This window comes from Amborella trichopoda, chromosome 11 (genome assembly GCF_054954075.1).
Source record: "Amborella trichopoda isolate Santa Cruz 75 chromosome 11, AtrichopodaSantaCruz75HAP2 v2.0, whole genome shotgun sequence".
NCBI classification, from domain to species: Eukaryota; Viridiplantae; Streptophyta; class Magnoliopsida; order Amborellales; family Amborellaceae; genus Amborella; species Amborella trichopoda.
The window spans coordinates 391,440-413,887 of NC_142346.1; the positions used below are offsets into that span (position 1 = coordinate 391,440).

A 22,448-nucleotide genomic window follows, 5' to 3' on the forward strand; every position below is an offset into this window, starting at 1 on the left:
CTCAAATTCTAAGGTGTTTCTATGCCATTTCTCTATTACATCTTCATTTATCACAGTTTTACCACTAAGGCTGGTTCTGAGGCTGGTTCTGCCCCTTAAGCCTCTATGGTTTTACATGCTTCCATGGTCCTCAGTCTCCTCTAATATATCCAGTTGCTCATTCATAAATACCACCAATTAAATAGTCTAATCCAAGCTGTGTTTTAAAAAGAGGAATGAGGCCCTGAATAATTAAATAGTCTAATCCCAAGGTATGATTTAAAATGGGAATGAGTCCCTGAATAGCCAGGGCTATGACTCCAACTCACCCAATCTGAGTCGGGATTCCCTGATCAGATCATTATACAGATACAATAGGAAAAAAAACAAAAGAACAAAAACATAAAAACAACAACAGGGGGAATCGGGTGATTCCAGGTTCCTCAAACCGAAATTGCCCACCTACAGATCCCAATCCAACTCAAGCATCTCCTAGTCAGACTGGCAAACATTTAATTACTGATTCCACGAAATCTCCCCCATAAGACATCCAAGAAAAGTAGTGATCTACATACATAGCAAGATAGGTAAAGTAGGTAATGGTATATACCTGAAACCCTTCAAATGTCCTATAGTATGGGTCAAGCAATAAACTCGCAAGCGAGACCAACTGAGTTGTTCTGTCCCATCCATCGCTGCACATAGCAAACCCTTGTCAATTTACCAGAATAGAAAGCTAAATATTCATCAAAATTACCATCACATAGTAAATATCCAGGCAGAAGTTAAATGACTGAGATGCTCATATAATGTACTGAGACACTCCAATTTAAAAACACTAGATATTGATGGAATCAAGAAAGCCCTCCCAACATCTTGCAAATAAAGAGTTGTTTTAGTTGATAAATGAATAAAAATGCATCCTTGTTGCTCAGGCCAAACCATTGCATACAAGTGTTCTCCCAGACAATGAACATGACCAATTGCCATATTTGATATTATACTTGCACCCTTTATAGATGCAGGAATCCCAATGGCATCTATTTATAATATCTATTAATAGATCCTGTATCATAAGTTCCATTTTTATCATGCACATACTAATATGTGTGCATGTATTCAAGAATATTTCCCCAGACTATGATTAGAGAAAAATATACTCTCAATTTTTAAAATATAACGACAGTGTAAATCTGAAGTCTTAAAACATTTCAACTTATGTGATAAAAATATAAGAAATCAAAGTGCATAAACAATGGGTGTACAAATATGTCAAATAACAGTTGAATGGAAAGTCAAAGCATGACAAATATGTCAAATAACAGTTCAATGGAAAGTCAAAGCATGATCTATAATTGACATCTATGCTTTCTAATAGCCAAAAGATTAAGTAATAAGCAATGTCACATGAAGTGACAAAACCTGCAATGGACAAGCACCGAGGAGGATTCCAGAGCAACATGAGCAGCAATCCAAGCTGAACCTGCTAGGACACTTTGAACGTGAATTAACCAACCACTGTCTCCTAGTGTTGAAACAGAAGCAGACATACTGCTTAAGTTACCCCCACCCCAAGTCCATCCCCCATTTCTCTGCATATCAAATAATAAAAAAGTTAAGCCACTGAGTCATAAGAATTAGATCTGTGCAGAATTACAGGTATCATATAACAAAATACAGAGGATACAAATCCGTGTTCAAATAGCATGATCACACACTAAGTATCCAAAAAGTAAGCAAATAATTAAACTAATGCAATGTGGGGTGGTCATATTTTTTTAGATAAACTTCACAAGTTTCTTGAGGTCTTTTAACTTATCTCATCATATATATAATTTCTTCTATGTCATATCAATGCAGATGCAAAATCTTCCAAACGAATTGCTCAAAAGGAACTCTGGGTTAAGGAAGTAATTGCAGCCCTCTCTTATGGGGCATCTAGGCTTAAGAAAGAATGAAGAGCACACTACTGTTTTCTGGTGCCATATCATATATAACTAGCATCAGAACCAAGAATACCTCTGTAATATTGCAACCTAATTTGTCCACATCATGCACAGAAAATTAAGGTGGCATTCAATCAGTCACTAGTGAATGACTATTCTGCAAATGAAGGGACTTTGATTTTATTTTAGATGAGTTCTAGCCAGCAAGCATGCTAAATTCAATTACCAGTCCTACTGCATGCCCGCCTATATGGATGATTCCATTCATCTTAAGAAAAGGGTTTTGTAATGTTGCATGGAGTCGCATAGGGACGTAATATAAGACAGGAAAAGACAAAAGCTGAAAATGCAGTAAGGGGGTCAGATAGACACCATAATTAAACCAAAACCCATGAACTCCCTCCTGAGTGAGAGACTCAACCTCACACTTAGGTTCTCTGCATATCTGAGAGTAGCATAAAAACTCCCCTTCCTGCTTTCTTAAAAAATTGGCTAATCTCCAAGGTAATTCGTCTCACTTATGCATATCTAATGATGTCAAGAAAATCCCTTTCCATGATTAAGAAAGCAGACGAGGATTTTAAAGCTTGTCAAAAGATTTCTTGCTTTAGCATTGATAAAATGGAAAATACCAATCAGCTCCTCGAAGGTCTAGTGCAACCTTATGCTCTAATTGACTTCCCCGCCCTTCACAGTTCTCGTTCCCATGGAAGCATCTGTTGAAGTTGAATTTTAAGCAACCTTCAGGTTGCTTTGCCCACAAACCCCAACTTTGGGACCTTGGAGAGGAAGTGAGAAACTACAGGCAACTAGCTTCCATTACACTGTCATTCACTCTGAAGCCAAAGAACTCTTTAATGAGTATCGCAAATGTAAAGCACATGACAAACCTAAGAGTGAGGGTGACCTTGCCTGCACTGGAAAGCAGACATATGTACAATTTTCACAATATTTCACAAACCATCACTCCAACATGCATAAACACTCTTAGTTGGCTACATTTCGTACTTTATATAATAACTCCTGCTCGGTTATCAATGCAAAGATCATGACTAAGGTATCTATTTAAAAACTATGTAAAGTTTTTTGGCAAATTTGGATGCTTCAGTACATATATTCATGAATGTGGTAATTCAAAAACTATGTAATGTTTTATGGCAAATTTGGATGCTCCGGTACATATATTCATGAATGTGGTAATTCATGGATATGGGAAAAACAAATTTTAATAGGCAGAGGATGCTTACCAGCACTTCTCAAATAATCAGGGAAGAGAAATGGGCCTTACTCAAGGGTAATGTATTTGCACAAGTGGACCCAACAGTGCCCCTTACTCTTCATACATAGATGGGGGAAGAAATGGATTACTCATGAATAAATGGTTCATCCAAACTAAGTCCGAATATACCATATTGTTATTTTTTCCGTCCCAAAGAAAAGAGTCCAATTACCTCCTCTTTAACCAATTGATAAACTAACAAAACATATTGTCAGTTCTTTACTGAATGAACTAAATATGATTATTGGCATTCAAAAGAAAAAAACATAAAATCTAACATAAAATTGCATTCACACAACCCTAAGCCAAGAAGGACAATATATTTCCAATCAAATCTAAAACACTGAAAATTGGTGATCCATAATATTCAAGAAAATCCAGGCTTTGTGCAAACAGACCAAGAAAGAAGATAATCCATCTGATGATGTGACACCATGAGTGTCCAGGTAGTCTCGGAGTCGAGCAAAGCTATCTCTCATTGCATGAATATTGTCAATCCCAAAGAATACAACCTGGTAGCCACATCAAACAGATTTGTAAATGCTATTAGAAACTAATCTACTAACTGTTGCCGATTTAGAAATATATAATGATAGTTCAAATTATAGATAGACCTCTGATTGGAAGTAATTAGAAGACGATTCGGAACCACCACCCAAAGCCCCATTTGCTAAGGCATTCTTTCTAGGTCTTGCATCTGCTATATAGAGCTTCCTAGAAGAAATAGTCGCAATTTTATCAATGTTATGCATCATGTTAGGAGTCCAAAATCAAAAGAAAATTTAAAAACAAAAAAAAAAAGAGCAAGACTTGTAAAATGCATTGAAGGACCAGAGCATTGGCAAAAAAGACCCTAAAGTAACCAATGGGATTTTCCTGAAGCAAAAAGCAAAGGTGCAGACCCATAAAAAGCATATAAAAGTACTTTATAATTAAAGAACACTAATTTGCAATTTGCAGCTTCTATGATAAACAATCAAAGCAAATAAACAATGTTTTTGGCAAGAACAATCAGCTTTTTTTATGATATACTTAAGTTGATGGAAACTTTAAAACTCATATTGTCCAAACACATTAAGTGCCAGAACTTTCACTGGGATTAAAACGACTACCAAGAGATAATTTATCACAATTATGCCTCTCCCAATTCACATGCCAAATCAATTTTTACATTACTCATGCAGATTTGTCAATAATCCATGGATATCGACCCCATAACAAATTCAAATACAGAACTTAGCACTAGAGCTAGGAGCAGTTTATTAATCACAAGCATGGAGACAATTTACTTTTTTTTCAGTGGATAATCTATAAGAATGGAGAAATTTAGGAAGATGACGCGCATAGACCTAAAGCTGGGTGGATGAAGTGAAGATGTGCTTTCAGAATCTTATGTGATCGTCGCATACCAATGCAACTGAAGGGGAAGTTCTATAGGACGGTCGTAAGACCAGCCATGATTTATGGAATGGAATGTTGGGCGATCAAAAAGAAACATACCCATAAAATGACTGTAGTTGAGATGGATGAGTAGAAAGACAAGGAAGAATAGAATTCGAAATGAATATATCCAAGGGAATTTAGGGGTAGTTCCAATAGACGATAAAATGAAGAAAAGTAACATAAGTGGTCTGGTTATGTGTAGAGTCGACCTAGAACAATACCTATTAGGAGGTGTAATTTGATTCAAGTAGAAGGCTCTAAAAGGACAAGGGGAAGGCCCAAAAGGATATGGATGGAAGCAGTGAGAAGAGATATAGTGACCTATGGTCTGACTGAGGGTATGGCCCTTGATAGAGCAAAATGGCAAAACAGGATTCGTGCAGCTGACCTCAACATGGGATAAGGCTCAGATTATTATGATGATGATGATGGGTCAGTAGTGGGATTCAAGCACGGAACATAGTATTGCAAATTTGAAGAGTTCCATTGAGTGTCAATGATATATTAGACAATATAGGTACAAATCAAGAAGAGGGCAATGCTTTCTGAACAAACTTGATAGGTGATTTAAAAACTTCAGCACAATATTTTTTCATCTGATTATGATAGGTGTGGGAAATACACGTGATAGTCCAAGCCATTAATGGAACAACAATGGAATACATGAAAGGAGTGGTAAATACAAATGATAGTTCAAGCCATTAATGGAACAACAATGGAATATATGAAAATCTTAGGGATGTCATGCAACATAAAATTTCCCCAGAATAGATCTTGCACCATAGAAAGGAAATTAACTCTAATAAAGTACCACCGCAAGAACTACAGCTTTTTGCACAGTCCACTCAATAGTACATGCTGATCTTTCTCAAGAATGGTCTGTATCTATGGGCTAGGATGATGATGCATGAAGGGAAGTGGGAAATTAAATCCATCCTCTTTTTTATCCTCTAATAAGAAAAAATTAGCAACAAATAGGAGAGATATATGGCTGTAAATCAAGACAAACCGAATAAGAAGCTCTTTCCTTCTTTCATAAAAATAAGTCCAAAAATATAATGTCTTTTCTTTGGAGGGACCTCCAAGAGACCTGTTTTAACTCTTCCCTTCCACGTACTGTCTCTCTGTGGTTTATCTTCTTCTCACTTGCGTAACTACCACATGCCCATCTCTCTCTTCTTATCCACAATTTATCTTTCCCTCTTTTCCGAGATTTTAGGAACTCTTTACTTGAGATAATAGGAAGTAAGTTATAAAAATCACGCTATGACAAAAGAGTTCAACTCCTGCCTCCTAAACTCTCGATACTGTTGAAGTCCCTATACCCAAGACATTAAATAAAATCCCCTTCTAGTCCCCCAAAGCTACTAACCCCCCATTGAAAAATAAAATATAGAAAACACCAACATATCCCTAAAACTTACAGATAAAATAAAATTTGAATTTAGACGTGATTTGCATCATACTCCCCTGGTTGGAGAAAACTTGTCCTGGAGTTTCGAAATGAGCTAATATGAATCCTCCACTAAATCCACTGTATTCTTCAACTTGAACCTTGGAAATTGCCATTGACGCTTGATCCTAGGACCTGTGGGTTATGGGCCCAATCAAAGTCTCTTCAAACAAGTCTTGAGGGTTTTGGTGAAACCAACTTTAATAGCGTGCATCTGTGGGGTGGGTGAAATCCTCTAATCGGAAACATGAAGGGTCATCACTACCATTGGTGAGAGAAAGGAGCTCTTTGTAGTCCCCCCCAACTAACCACCTTATCTCTTACCTCTTCACCACCACCATTAACATTATTCTCATTACTACTTCCTTCTGGGGCTAAAAAACCAATTATTCTCACTATTACAGGATCAATTTCATCGCTCTCACATGTTTCTTTAACGAAGATAGGAGCACTATCAAAGATAGGACCATCCACTGATTTTAAGAATATTGAATCCAGCTGAAGATTGGATCCTTTTTGTTCTTCTTCTAAATTATGCTTGCATTGATGCCATTGAAAATCGAAACTGTCTATGCAATTTGACACACCATCAATCCGCTCCCACTCAGACTCGAAATCTAGGTCGTGCCAATCTCCACAAAAACCCTCATGATTTGGATACAACTCCTTAGATCCCCGATCCCTCTTCATTGGGCACATTGTTGCTGATATCGCTCATGCAGCAGCTGTATAACCCTCTTCGTCAAGTTGTCAATTTTTTTGCATAATCGCATCAGATATGCATCCTACAGCCAAGACCTCCACAACCAGCCATCAAAGTCTCTAACCGTCTTTGAACAGTGGTATGATACCAATTCATGTAGGAAAATGAATAGAGAACACTAAATCAGCAAACTTTTAGGCCAAGCACAAGCAACAAATAAAAGAAGCCTACATTTTCTTATTGAAGCCCAACTAGGGCTCTTAAATCCTACGCTCTCTCTTTTTCACTCTGAAAAGTCACATGTCCATAGCCCCATGCACCTCTTAAACATTGTTATTTAATGTTCAAAGACATTAAATGTCAATACAATAAATAAAATGACCCAAAAGTCCCGAGTTAAGTGACTTTTAAAATAAATCACCCTGACTATAAATCTAATGCCTAGAAAGTCCTCAAGTGCTCCAGAAAATAGAAGCACTTAAAACTAACCGGAAAATTACTGAAAATAACCCAAAAATAACTAGAAAATCATCCCAAGAAACACTTGCTCGTCTTGATCTTCTTGGTAACCCTCCTAGGTTCGCATCGTCCTAACATACACAAGACTTAGGAGGAATCTGCTGCTCCCATAGAAGATAGTTGTCACTCTGACCACTTCATGCACTTTGCACACCATCAGATGATGGCCCCAATTAGTTCATATGAATGTCCAGACAATGCAATCAGTACCAAGGTAACCAAATTCTTATAGCAGTGAAAGAATATCACTCGGATAAACACAACATGGAATTTACATGAACTGGGGCAACTCTACATATACTAGATGAAAAAATAATACAAAGGTCTTAAAAACTGGTGAATAGAGCCCAAGCATCCACTGAACATGTATAAATATATTTACTACAAAAACAATATTTTCTGGATTATATTAGCAGCACAACAAAAATTACTCTTTGCAACTAATGATGAGTTAATTATAAAACTAGTCAGTAGTTCAGAAAAACAAGTACAAATCCCACCAGAAGTAAACAAAATGAAAGAAAGCATACCTCTTGGGACCGTTATTGCCAGCAATTTGTGTGCAAAGTGCAGCAACAAGCTTTTCATCGGCATTGCTGAAAGAAGTTTCACAAGCATGGTAAGAAAATAAAATCATCATGAAGATATCTGAAAAAGCTGTAGAACTGATCTCGTCAGGACCAATGTTCAAAAAGATAGGGGGGCGCCTAGAAGCACCTCAGGCCCCACCGAGGCTATAGTCTATTTATTTCAAACATAGACATTTTTTTTGCACTATAGACTATTTATTTCAAACATCAATATACCGATCACTTCAAATACATACATGAAGGAATATACACGAAGTCTTTTTACTTTTTGACACTATTTCTTTGTTGCATAATATGAAACCATCTATCGCACTGATCCGTAGTGGGGTTTTTGTGGGGTTTAGCCAAAAAGTCTTAACTTACTTATATCTAAATCTCTCATCCAACCAAAACATGCAACTAGCCCTAATTTGTCAAGTCCCTTGCACATTTAATACCACATATCATCAAGACCGGTCCTTTTCATCATCAGCGATCCTTTCAAAATCACGTTTGAAGAATAAAAGAAGCCATCTTTTTGGAATAATCAATGGCAATCACAACCCAAATAACCATGAGTTTCCATTAGAGCAGCAAAAAATCTGTGATATAATCCCAAAACCTGTAAGACCCTGAATAATAAGTTTTTAAGGGGGCTTACGCTTCCTTGGGGATTTTGGGGGCCAGATTGCCCCATGCCAAAACCCGTTTCCCCACTTTCTAAGAAGGGAGGGGGAGGCGGTTACTTTTTGCCCTTGGCCGAGGACCCTTTTTTGCCCTTGGCCAATTGTCGCCTTGAGGCGACACCTTAGCCGCCAAGGCAGGCACCCACCTAGGTGTTTTTTGCTGCCCCCCTGAATTTTCTAACATTGTTCAGGACATATCACATATTGCATTTCAATTGACTAGACTTCAATAACAATTATCCAAATTTAAAAAATAAAAAATAAAAAAATTGAACTGCCAACTTATCATCATATGATTTTCCTAAAGAAATCAAGTCATTTGCACAAAACAATCATGCGGTGTCGTGTGTTCATGGTGTTACCTCCTCGAATTCATCATAAGACCAACTAATGGTTGGGATGAGCGAGCTAGAACAGCTCCAGTGTCTGCAATATATTGTTGTACTATGAGAATCTTGAACCAACTTCTTATATGGTATTTGAGAGAGAAAGCCAATGAAAGAACTACATTAATTAACTCAGTACCTGGATGGCACCAAGAAATTACAGGAAGACGACACTTTGCACGAAATGAAGAAGCCTGAACCACCTCTTCATCACTACATTCAAAGCCCAAAAATATCAGGCTCTTATAGCTCACAATACCATCAGGACTCAAAATAAACATTGTCAGATCCTCACATGATCTCTACGAAATATAATTGAAATTTCCATCACTTAATACCTGATATATTTGGGAACTACCAAGGTAGAAGGATATGTTGCGCACATCTTATAGTTGGAATTTACCCCAGTTATTCTCCACCACTGGTTGGAAGCAAATACTTCGTCTTCCGCAACAATGGCTGATGTGTGATGAGACCCCATCCCTAATAGCCGTAAATATTCATTCAGTAACCGTAACTTTGGGTTAGCACCCTTAAACTTTGATGGTCCACATGTAAAAGTGTACAGATCCCATAATCGTAGTGGTCTTGTGTACTTCATCAGTGCATCAAAAACAGATCGTCTCTGAAAGAGTCACCAATTTAAGCATAACTATTTCATGAATGAAGTATGATTCGACAATAATTATTTAGGGATCATATACAAAACACTGTCGTGCAACTGTGCAAAATAAGCCATATCAACAAGGAAGTTGATGACAGATGCATGAATCACACAACCGACACGAGAAATTTTTGACAAGTTCAGGAATTAGCAGAAGTATGTTACAAAACTATTTCATGAGAGAATGTACTAAAATCTGGGGTCCTACATGCGATTTGATGAGTGAAACGATTATTAGAGGACACGTATCATTGGACTGCAATGAAGTTTCTTTTTAAGTGTACTCTCTTCACAATCCTTCCACATCTACAGAAAAGCTCAAACAGAAACTCACAGATAGATGCATAGAGCCGGAGGAGGAAAGAAAGTGGTTGTGGAAGAATATCAGCATTTCAACAGATTAGGGCAACAAGACAAGGTTCAAGACTAGGAGCACTCCAGAATTAGCCAACATATTACATTAGGGTAGTTAATGGATTACTCTGAAACCAACTGACTCCAGATAGGAAAGATAAAAAAGAGAAGTGAAACATCCATCACAAATAACAAGAGTCCAGAAAAGAATGACTTCCATAGCCTCACAGTGGGACAAATTTTAAATTATTCCTTGTATATAACAAAGAACTTGATAGTGAGATTAAAGAAATTATAACTTTTTATTGAATTTCATGTAATGAAATTAGAAAAATAAACATCCATCACAAATAACAAGAGTCCAGAAAAAAATGACTTCCATAGCCTCATGGTAGGACAAATTTCAAATTATTCCTTGTATATAACAAACAACTTGACAGTGAGATTAAAGAAAATATAATTTTGATTGTATATCATGTAATGAAATTAAAAAATTATGTACATTACATTGATTTGGACGTAAGTTTTCTCTGTTAATTCAATAAATTATATTTTTAGCCAATAATTAAATAAAACATTAATATGATATCAAATCCATTTGGGACAACAAATACCAAGGGAAAAATTAACCCCAGATACAAGCAGAATTATATTGTTAATATAATGTAATATACAAGATAAGATTATATATTATAAGTTGATGCACATATCTGTTCTTTAATTCTCAATGAAAGTTAATATACCAGAAGAAATACATGCATAGAAGAATTGCACATTATAGACAAAAATATATATATGATATACACCAGACAAAGTTTTTATGCTAAAATAGAAGAAGACGTAACAATAGATAATAACTAAATAATTTCATGGTACACCATATTCTTCCAAAGTCAACCATGTCAAGGTCACAATGCTTAGCTCGTAGCACGCTATAAATTACAAAGGAGCTTTCTACATCCCTCTTATACAATGCATGTAAGACCAATATAATTAAGGCCAGACAGGTCTTGGATTGAACCTCACCTCTAGGACTTTTGTCTTTTAAAATGTCCTCACCTCTAAAGACCAAGCCTCAAAAAATTTACATGTCCAAAACATCATGATCTTATCACCAAAGATTAAAATAGGGAAATTTATCAAAATACCCACAAGAGATTAACTATTTAACAATTTACCCTTTTGGAACTATTCCAACTCAAGACCATGTGTTATTTTATGGACATTTTTTAATTAAATCAAAGGATATGGATAAAGTGTTAAATTATTAATCTATCATGGATAATTTGATAAATTTCCCATTATTTATAATATAAATAACAGTCGCAAGACCTACAATTATGTTTTTTTTTTTTTGAAGAATACAATTATATATGTTACATGCATAAATATAATATGATAGCTTTTGGAACGGTTTGCACAGTCCAACACACTTGATTTCTAGTATTCTTTTTAGCATGTTTGTGCAGGAATGCTTCAGCAACATTTCTGTTCCTTTCCATGCTTGAACCCACCTGTGTGAAAAATGTCACAAATTGCCAAAAAACCCAACATGCATTGCAACCAAAAAAGCTGTTATGCTTTGGTTCATAATTTGTGGTAGACAAGAATACACCTACGTGAAAGGTCCCAACTCGCCCTTGGCTCACACAGTTAATATTGTATAATAGGTTCGGCATCTTGGCTTAGTAGGTAGGGCCCAGGACCATAGCCCTTAGGCCTTGGGTTTGAGATCCAGAACATCCACAAGAGAATGACAACCCCATGGGATTGTACACTATAAGACCTCAAGCTGTAAGATTTCAAAAACTTTTCTTTGGACCCCTCCAGCCGCCCGATTTTACATCCAACAGCACAAGGGTGACTGGCCTCCTCATACCAAAGAAAAATGGTATTATTGTACACCTTTCCTAATAATAATAGGGTGCAGTTTGTATAGAGCCGAAGCTCTAAACAATCAAAGTAGAAACCTTCAAATAGTGTCGAGAAATATGGTTTCAATACTAGAAATCTTTGTGATAGCCTTAATATAGGATAGGGAGGCCATTAAAGAACAAAGTATACAGCACTAAAATAGCGATCCAGGCATACCTGTCTAGTTCGACGGCGAAAACCATAGACAATAATCCTCAAGTCTTTACCTGCAAGGAAGTTTGAGGATAAGAATTATGACACACATGAACCGCAACTAAAGCATGTACATTTGTGTTGGTTCAGTCATCATACACACCTTCCTAATTTGTCTTGAAAATAAATGAATGAGAAGAGTGCTTAAAGAAAAAAAAATAAAGTAAAAGAACATGAATGTCAAACAAAAGATACAAACATTAGATCTATCATTCAACTGTTATTAACTTTAACACTATATATAGTATATCACTAAATCTACAACTGCTGACCACCCCCCCTAGAGTTTTTGATGTTTATCGAATGCAAGATGCAGAATCGATGTGGTTGGGGTTCCGATGCGAGATGCGGCTCAATGTTGTCACAAGGTGGGCGCATCACAAGCAATGCGGTCAACAAATATACAAAATATAAAAATATAAGAATGCCTAGAAAAACACTAATTTGTGATTTATGTTAGTAAAAAAATTTAATTTATTAATTTTCTCTAATATATTAACTCCGCCATGGCTGGGTCCCAAGCCGGTCATGCCGATCCCAAGCTGAATATAAGGAGGAGGGTTGTGTTAGGTAGGGCAGCCAACGTAAAAATTCGCCACATCTTTTCATGAATGGAACAAGATTCATCTAGCCGACCCCAAATAGTTGGGATAACGCTCAGATGATGATGATGATGACAACTTTTCTCTAACATATTAACTGTTTGAGTCACCTGATAGTTTGATAAAGAGTACTAGAGTTGTTATCTTACATGTAATATAAAATAATCCATTCCATCCCAATAGTATTAACAATTTAACATAACATCCAAGGACGAAAAATATTTCACAATGTCAAGTTCATGACCACAACCTCACAGCCACAACCTAAACATAACTTTCAAACTCCAAAGACCAAAAGTTTATAACATATAAATATAAGAAGATAATAAATACCCTCAAGCTCAATGAATCAATGTGCCAACTCTCAACTCTTAAGTCTTAATCAGATGAGTCTCAACTTCAAAAGAACTCTCGACTCTCAAGTCTTAACTCCCAAATCGAAAGAAATTTTGATTTCAAAGGATTTAATCTCTTGGACCCAACACTTGTAGAATCGTCATCAATAACCTTCAAAATGAAGCCCAAAATAATATCAAACAATCCACCAAAGATTCAAGAACAAACCCCAAATTCTTTTTGAATATCTTAGAAGCTTCTTTTTTCTATAACCATGGAAGTATGGTTGTAGGGGTAGGAGGACATATAACCCCCTAAATCCTAAATCATTTCCTCTCTTTTTCACCACTTTTGGGTGGGTGGGTGGGTGGGTGGTGTGGGAAGGGGGGGGGGGGAGCAGGGGTTAACAATTTTGCCCCTACTCAAGGGTAAATTTCTGCAAACGAGCGGAAGTGCATACCCTGATGCGATGCACAGTCTATGCACCGCATATACGGCTCTTTTCATATTCCTGGATATGTGGGTATGGCTGATATGCCCAGGGAAGCATAACGCATTATGTATACATCCGCATTTGATAAAATAGGTCCATATAGATAGGTTTAATCGGATAAATCTTATCAATCAAATGATCATAACTAACTTTTTTTATGTATCCGAAACTGGATACATATGACAAATTACGTAGTAGCGGGGGTGGTGATTTCTATCAAAACATGAAAACTTCCCATATAGACCAGCACAGATTTGATAGCATGTTAGAAAGAATAAATAGAGCAAAAGAAAGAAGACGGCACATAAACCACTGCAATAGATCTTGCATGGGAAATCAAAATATTCCACACTATACACCAGAACAAGGGTATTCTGATACAACTATAAATGTGTATAACATACATGAAAGTTGAACCAAAGGTATATATGCAATAACACCCCAAAAGCATACCAATAACCTGGAGTAGGCGGCGTGAAGGAGTCCTATCTGGTTGTCGTGGTGTGGGTGATAGCTTCATCACCTGGATCCCAAGATGACAGGAAGCATTACAATACTGTAAAGCAAATAAACAAATCTGACTCGCAATAGCAACACAATAACAACAAAAAAAAGAACTTCAGAGAGGCACATGCATGCTCACATATGACAACACACATTATAAGTGCCCCATTAATTTATTCATACAAGATATGTCAAAATATATAAAATATAACCACAATGACATGTATTGGCGTCAATCCAGAAATTAATTGTTTTTATAAATCAGCCAAGACAATTATCAGTAAAATATGTGTCAAGTTGGGAAATTTTGGCTTTTTTGCAATCCAAAAAAGGAAAAAAAAAATTGGAAAATTTGACAGAGTTATTCAATATTATAAGTTGATAAGATGGGCCTGGTCCTCTTCTGATATAGGTCAGAATAACACTATCTTGAAGCAATGTTTAGAAACATGAACTCGATGGCCAACTCGGTCCTTGCTAAACCCAAGTTGACTTGGCAAGTTAAACAGTCAAATCGGGAAAACCTGCGCAAGTTTTTTAATCGTTTTAGGAATTTCAGAAAAAATTGTGAGATTTATCACCAAGTCAAATCACATTCCTCACACTTTGACAAATTCCACTTATGCATCAAAACAACGCAGGAAATTACATCATCGTCTTCAGAGCCTTTTCCAACTATTTGGGGTCGGCAACACAGAAAATTATATCTAGCCAAAAAATACAAACCCAAGTTTTTTTGCTTAATTATAGGACAAGTCGAGTTGACTACAAAGTCTTTCTCACTGGGATATACAAGTTTTTATTCATTAGCTTGAAGGGGTTCATCTTTTACCTAATCTTTTATTTTAAAATGGAGAGTTTCAGTTATCTGCTACATAACCACATAGGAAACAAATTATACAATCATGCATGTGGCTTTGGTAATATAGCTTACAATGAATTTGAACCAATGGATAAATTTTGGATAAACAATTACTAAAAGAACAAGCAAACCTTGATTTGAATCAATAACCCCATGTAAAGATGTTTTATCAAAATTTTCACTGTTGAAGCATATACACGCAACAATGCAATGGATAAGAAAGAAAAATTATTTTACTGAGTCCCAGGGAACGTTCAGATGTCATCGTAAATACTGTAATAATAAGGGTGTTCCTTTTTGTCCTTGCATAGGTTGAATACACAAGTTATGGAGTTTGGTTATACATAAACGCAACTAACGACTTCAATGCACTACTGCCGCTTCCAATGCAGAAGGCTTTCTTCTCTTGACTTGCACAATGAGATATGATTTCTAGTACAAACAGGTAACCCCCTTTGTGCGGGAGCAATTGGAGATAATTTGGGGCTGCCTTTGCAGGTCAAATGGTGCTTGATGATGCTAAAAGGGCCAAGGCAACAGCTTTTCTTAAAGGGCAGAAAATCTTCCTCCAGTACTCTGCAAATTGTTAGTGGATACAAAGACTAGAGCAAATTTTCAAACCGAAAAACAAGGCAAAATGGACACCTTCAACAAGCCACTTGCTAAAAACCAAGCTAAGTGAATAAGTTACAATCCTTTAAATAACAATTACAATCATTTCTAGCCTTGTCTATTCACTGTAAATAAACTCAAATACCAACCCCTTATGGGGCAATTACATATAAAGCAAGACTAGCTTATGAATTACACTTTCATAACACAAATTACATAAACTATGTCCCAATACATCATGCAATTAATCTAAACAAAATTCTAAGGAATAAAATCAACTAAACAGGGAATTAGAATACCAAATTAAAATAGGGAAGCCATGTTTCGAACCCCTTGTGCCGGGGCCACGCAATCGGGCCCTATAAAGACTTAATTTTGTCCCTTCGGATTGTACAAAAGTGGTTCAATCTCACAAGAGTGTCTAATCCAAATGGGAAGCAATTACACACTTTAAAATCACTTCTTAAGATCTTAACACACTTGCATTATCATCCAAAACAAAATGCAAAAGGTTTGAATCGAATCGGATAGAGTTATGGCTAAACTACACACGGTGGTCCCTCAGACCACCAAAACAGTCTTGTATGAAAAGATTATGAACCCCCATAGGTAAAAACATGATGAAAAAGTTTTAGAAATTGAGTGACACTCTGAGACTAAATTATTTGATTGATTTGAGGCAAAGTATCAATGGATACTATGCATGATCATGGATTCTCATGCATATACACTATAACTCCTGAAGGACCACACTATGAATAAGCATGATAAGAAAGATGATCAAATGAGGATTCTAAGATCAATGAAACTTTCAAAATTCAAAACTCTAGCAACTATAGATGCCAAGAATATGATCTTATGAAAAAAGAAGATTCAATGGAGTTTACCTTGATAAATGCACACTGTGGACTTAAACATAAAAAAAAGGACCACCATCAAAATCACCATTACTGGAACTCTAAAAGCCCTCTCTCTTCAATTTTCTCTCACAAAACCTTAAAAGGAGGGGAGCAACAATTTTCCAAAACGGTTCAAGAGTTGAGATAGTTAGGGTTTGAGATCTCATGATGTGCTTTATAACATAGGTGTAACATTGGACTCAATCAACACCCTTGATGTACTAATCCAAAGGCACATGAGAGGCTAATGTACCTAGCCACCCATCACCATCCAACCACTAGGATGAAGGGATGGGATTTTACACCATTATCACTCACCCTAACCCTAAGTTACGCCACTTTACCATTTTGTCCTTGACCCATGTTTTTATTCTAATTGTATCCAATATGGCCTTACAACAATACCCATAGTTTTTGTTAATAATGTATTAGAATAGATAACCACAAAGGCTAAAGGGCAAAGAAGTAATAGGCAAAGCTCACACATGTGGAGATATTCTACTTTATCAAAGCCAATCACTTTGTAGATCTAAAATTTCAAACCAATCAATTTAAAAATAATGTCTCATTCACACGTGTGTGAAGATATTTTCAACTCAAATTTGAAAATGCATTTTCTCTTTAATATCAAATAAATTAATTAATTAAACTTCACACATGCTATGCATTATCTATGCGTGAGTTAACTAAGACATGTGATAAAAAAGGGGCCTTAATTTATAACATTATATAACAATATATAACAAGAGACCATAACATAACCCCTTATAAAACAAGCAACCAAATATCAATCTAGTCCCCCGCCTATGGATCAGCGCCCAGATGCGCAGTGGTCCTAGAGTGAGGCATGGAGTGCCACGTCGCAGCCTTATGGCCACTCGGACGCTACATGACACTACCAGGTTAGGACTAAAGTGGAATTTGAGTCAAACAATTTGAAAACCCTCATTTTTTATTAGCAAATAAAATTCCAAAAAATTCTCTAAAATTCACAATAAATATTTAAAGTATTTTTTAGCACTTATTTGGTTTTTCTGATCATTATAAAATCGAACAAAAGGTATAGTGAGATCTCAGGCTAATAACTATAGGTATCAAAGTACTTCATTGGGCTAGTCCCGAATGATGTTCCGCTGAGTCTCAGATCAACCCAATCGACCTCTGTTCCACAGTCTAAAGCAAAGACACATAAGTGGCCATATCAAAGCCACTGAGCCAGAACTTTCGATCATTCGGCTCTCAATGGATTACAGGTGTAACTCTGTGGGACATGATCTAACTCAATTACAGGGGTCCTATCAAAGCACATGTGCACTGGCTCTTCTAAGCTCGGATAATGCATTTGGAAGAGTGGCTTCCCGTACGAAATGAAAATGCACATGCCATGCAATGGTCTTGTGTCAGGATACGGACTTATGTCTCATAAGTCTTAACCACTCCATACAGGGCGAATACTCAATAAGTACTCGGGGTTCTATTTTTCTCGTTTGGATTCTCCAAGCCCTGGCCGATTGCAGCTAAACATGAGGCTAACCTATAAAATCCTGACTAGGAGGTGACCCTCACACCTCCTTGAGAAATTGCTTTCTCAACACGTGAACTCTCAATGCCTCATGCGTACTTGGGGTAAAAGAATCTGGGCTCCATTTCACAAGACGCCAAGATTTCAATCTCTCAATCGCTCCCACTGTATGAGAGACTTCTAAAATTTAGGCCTTGATAAGCCATATTTCCAACACATATGTCATAATGATAGAGGAGATTCCATGAATGAGATTCAATGAGAAAGAAAGGAGAATTGCCAATGTTAGAGAGAAAATTCCATTTATACCATTGTAGATCTGTTACATTTTAGTATGTGCCAAGAAGGGCACACAAGCGAACATATTCATCGGCCCGAGGTACATAATCATATGGAAAATATCCATGTTGGACTTTAAATTCCTGTATCCCCTATGATAGTCATTTATCTTTTCTTCCTGTTTTTTTCTCCTTTACTGGGCATGCCACCGTTTGTCTGCTTCTTTGAAGCAACTTGATGCAAGTGGTTTCTAAATCAATACATAGTATCATTCAAAAAAAAGAAAAAACGACAATCTCCTTTAGGCCATAATAACTGTCTATAAAGTGAAAAAGGATCAAGAAAATAGACAACTGGTCAAACAATTTCACAATTAGTACCCAATACAGTTCCTGTTCTCAGATGATAAGATAATTTCATGCACACATTTCCTGCAGTTATTATCACTTCCATCACTATGATCCTACGAAACCTTTTCGTTGACAAGAGAAAGAAACATCAGAACAATGATGAAGCAGGTGAATATGTTATCACTTCCATCACTATGATCCTTACAAACCTTTTCGTTGACAAGAGAAAGAAACATCAGGACATTGATGAAGCATGTGAATATGCATTCCTTAACAGCACGTACAGCAGCAAAATGCAGTGCATAAAACAATAAAATGCTTACATGTTTACTAAACCTTTCAATTGTAGCTAATGGTATAGTTCCCAGGGCAATAATCTTCCTCGAACCCTCACTCTGCAACAATTAACATCAGTTTAGTAAAATCAGATTTACTGATTATTGATAAACAAAACCTGGATTCAGGCACAAAAATTAACCAGCGAACACCAAAGCCAGCGGTTCCTTCATAAAATCTTCAAAACATAAATGATAAAGCAAGGGAAGTTGAGATCCACACTGACATTTAGACAAACTGGATACAGGAATTGGAATAGGTTGTTTTATGTTACATCTTATTTAGTTCAAAGAAATAAATAAAAAACCGATCAAACATTGGACTGGGGGGAAAATAGAAAAAAATAAAAACAGTGAAAAAGTAGGACCTCTGCATATATGTTGGGAAAAATTGGAGCATTCCGTACTGTCACTAACATTTTCTAGTTTAGACATAATTTTTCCAAACACAAAAGAATATGTATTATACCAAGCGACCAACCAAGCACTTAAAGAATAAACAAGCATCTAGCAACAAAGTAACTTACAATTGGGTTGTACCCAATGGTTTAAAAAACGGATCGGTGACCCGGATCGGGCTTCCAAAAAACCGATCCGGATTTTGCGAATCGGCGATCCGGATCGGGAATCGGGTGAATCGGTCAGAATAAAGCTTAAAAAAAATTCGAAAAAATTATTAAAATTCATTATAAATATTGTTTTTTAGGAATTCAATAAAAAATGAGGGTACTCCATTAAGAATTTTCATGTTTTTGAATGAATATGCGAATATTGATATGTTCTTTCCCTGCATGAACCACCATTCAGCATTTAATTTACAGTATTTCGTGCTCATCCCTACATTGTCGCTGTTGGGACTCGATATGTGAATAATATGGCTGGGATAGGGTGGCCTCAGAATCATCATCTCTCTCATTTTCTCTTTGAATAATATGGATTAAAAAAAAAAAAAAACAAATTTTCAAAAAAATCGATCATGGATTAAAAAAAAAATCACAAATTTTCAAAAAATTCTATCATGGATTACAAAAAAAAATTCGATCATGGATTAAAAAAAAAAAATCACAAATTTTCAAAAAATTCAATCATGGATTACATAAAATTCGATCATGGATTACATAAAATTCGATCATGGATTACATAAAATTCGATCATGGATTACAAAAAAAAACAAACAAAAAAGAACAAAAAATTCAATCGTGGATTACAAAAAAAGAAAAAAACAATTCGATCATGGATTAATAAAAATTCAATCATGGATTACAAAAAACTCTATCATGGGTTACAAAAAAAGCAAAAAACAAAAAATTCAATCATGGATTACAAAAAAAAAAACAAACATTTCGATCATGGATTACAAAAAAAAAACAAACATTTCGATCATGTATTACAAAACATTCGATCATGGATTACAAAAAATTCTATCATGGGTTACAAAAAAAAAAAAAAAAACAAAAAAAGCGATCATGGATTACAAGAAAAGAAAACAAACATTTCGATCATGGATTACAAAAAATTCTATTATGGGTTACAAAAAACCAAAAAATTCGATCATGGATTACAAAAAAACAAAAACAATTCGATCATGGATTACAAAAAAATCGATCAAGTATTACAAAAAAATCTATCATGGATTACAAAAAAAAAAAAAAAAAAAAAAAAAAAAATCCGTACGGACTCGCCGATTCCGTACAGTGAATCGGCGAGTCACTGTGCAGAATCGTCCGGTTCTCTCTAGAACCGGACGATTTCCGATTTTTCAACCGATCCGGTCCCTTTTCGCGAATTCCGAGTCGAACCGGGCGAGTCCGATTCGACTCGCCGTTTTTTAAAACGCTGGTTGTACCATATAGGCAAAACCCAAAATGCCAATACTAAAAAGTCTCAATGTCTAAAAGTACTTCACAAGTACAAAACATCGTCATAATCGTTCGAGGCTAATCTCAACTATTTGGGGTCGGCTACACAAATCTTGTTTTGCCATCCCACTCTTGTCACTACTTCCATCTATGTCCTTTTGGGCCTTCTCTTTACTCTTTTAGAGCCTTCCACTTGAACCAAATCAACCTTCCTAACCAATATTATTCTAGGTCGATGATGCACATGGCAGACCACCAAAGTCTACTTTCCCTTGTCTATCGCCTATAGGAGCCACCCCTAAGTTCCCTCCAAGTACATAATCTGCTTAACCCTTGAAACCTCCAATTACTTGGTAAATCTTCTTCCAAAATCTTTCAAGACTATGCACAAAATAGACTCGATAAGTCACAAAGTCACAACAGACCATAAGTCACCATATCTCTTGTCACTACTTCCATCTATGTCCTTTTGGGCCTTCTCTTTACTCTTTTAGAGCCTTTCACTTGAACCAAATCAACCCTCCTAACCAATATTATTCTAGGTCGATGATGCACATGGCAGACCACTAAAGTCTACTTTCCCTTGTCCTATCGCCTATTGGAGCCACCCCTAAGTTCCCTCCAAGTACATAATCTGCTTAACCCTTGAAACCTCCAATTACTTGGTAAATCTTCTTCCAAAATCTTTCAAGACTATGCACAAAATAGACTCGAACTTCCGTCAAGGGATCCCCAAATTTTATCGGAATATCCGGAGTCGACAAGAAAATTTGCTTCCTAATTCCATAACAATGCCCCTCGCCCAGCCCAAACACACCTCCCCCTCTCCCCCCTCCCCCCCCCCCCCCCCCCCCCCCCCCCCTCACCACCACCACCACCACCACCACCACCACAACAACAACCACACAACACACACGCACACAAAAAGAGGAAAAGGGAAACTTCCCCCATTTGTAGGAGGACAAATGTGTAAAATGCCCTGTTCATTGGCATTGTTCCACCCATGAGCAGTCGCCTGCATAGGCTGGCACATAATGTTGGGTTATACACCCGCATATGAAGTGATGTGCAACATATGCCGGCACACAATAATTGTCTGCACACATGAAAATATGCGATAAACCCAAGGCATCATCCAACTTAATGCAGCCAAATAATGTATTATGCAACCATCTTTGATAACTATGCTAGGCAGTAAATTTTCATTTCGGTACAAGATTTGAGAAATTAATCAGTCAATCCATAACTAAAAGAAGATCACAGTCACTCACCACAAAAAGTAGACGAAAGTTCGTAACCAATAAAGTACCGGCTTCATCCATGTTTACAAGGACAACACCATAACCCTGAGAACAAGCACTCATGAATGAATAAATAATATACACTCTAACATTAAATCATTAATATATAAAAGCCAACTACTATACATCAAACAAAACAAAGTGATGCTGCCACAAATAAGAATTATTTTTCTCATTTAGATTCAAACAAATTAGGAAACAAGCAGACAAGTAAGACAGATTAAAGTTCATAACTTCATGCCTTCATGAGATTAAGTTTCTGAAACTCACACGAGAAAAAGGATTTCATTATTCAAATAAAAAAATAAAATTTATAATTGTAAATAATGATTAAAAAAATCATTAATATATAAAAGCCAACTAGAAAACAAAGTGATGCTGCCACA

The 22,448-nt window shown here is 36.3% G+C and overlaps 1 protein-coding gene across 1 annotated transcript in view; it reads right to left on the reverse strand.

The window, feature by feature from the left end:
- Window positions 1-22,448, reverse strand: part of MTM2 (Myotubularin-like phosphatases II superfamily) — a 32,624-nt gene that overhangs the window by 7,227 nt on the left and 2,949 nt on the right. The window contains exons 3-14 of the mRNA XM_006851703.4: window positions 22,033-22,107; window positions 18,891-18,962; window positions 13,993-14,062; window positions 12,073-12,122; window positions 9,302-9,588; window positions 9,103-9,176; window positions 8,940-9,003; window positions 7,853-7,918; window positions 3,819-3,918; window positions 3,603-3,716; window positions 1,402-1,571; window positions 590-674 (exon numbers count right to left, since the gene is read on the reverse strand). Of these exons, the coding sequence (XP_006851765.1) occupies window positions 590-674; window positions 1,402-1,571; window positions 3,603-3,716; window positions 3,819-3,918; window positions 7,853-7,918; window positions 8,940-9,003; window positions 9,103-9,176; window positions 9,302-9,588; window positions 12,073-12,122; window positions 13,993-14,062; window positions 18,891-18,962; window positions 22,033-22,107 (1,227 nt within the window). The remainder of the gene's footprint in view (window positions 1-589; window positions 675-1,401; window positions 1,572-3,602; window positions 3,717-3,818; window positions 3,919-7,852; window positions 7,919-8,939; window positions 9,004-9,102; window positions 9,177-9,301; window positions 9,589-12,072; window positions 12,123-13,992; window positions 14,063-18,890; window positions 18,963-22,032; window positions 22,108-22,448) is intronic.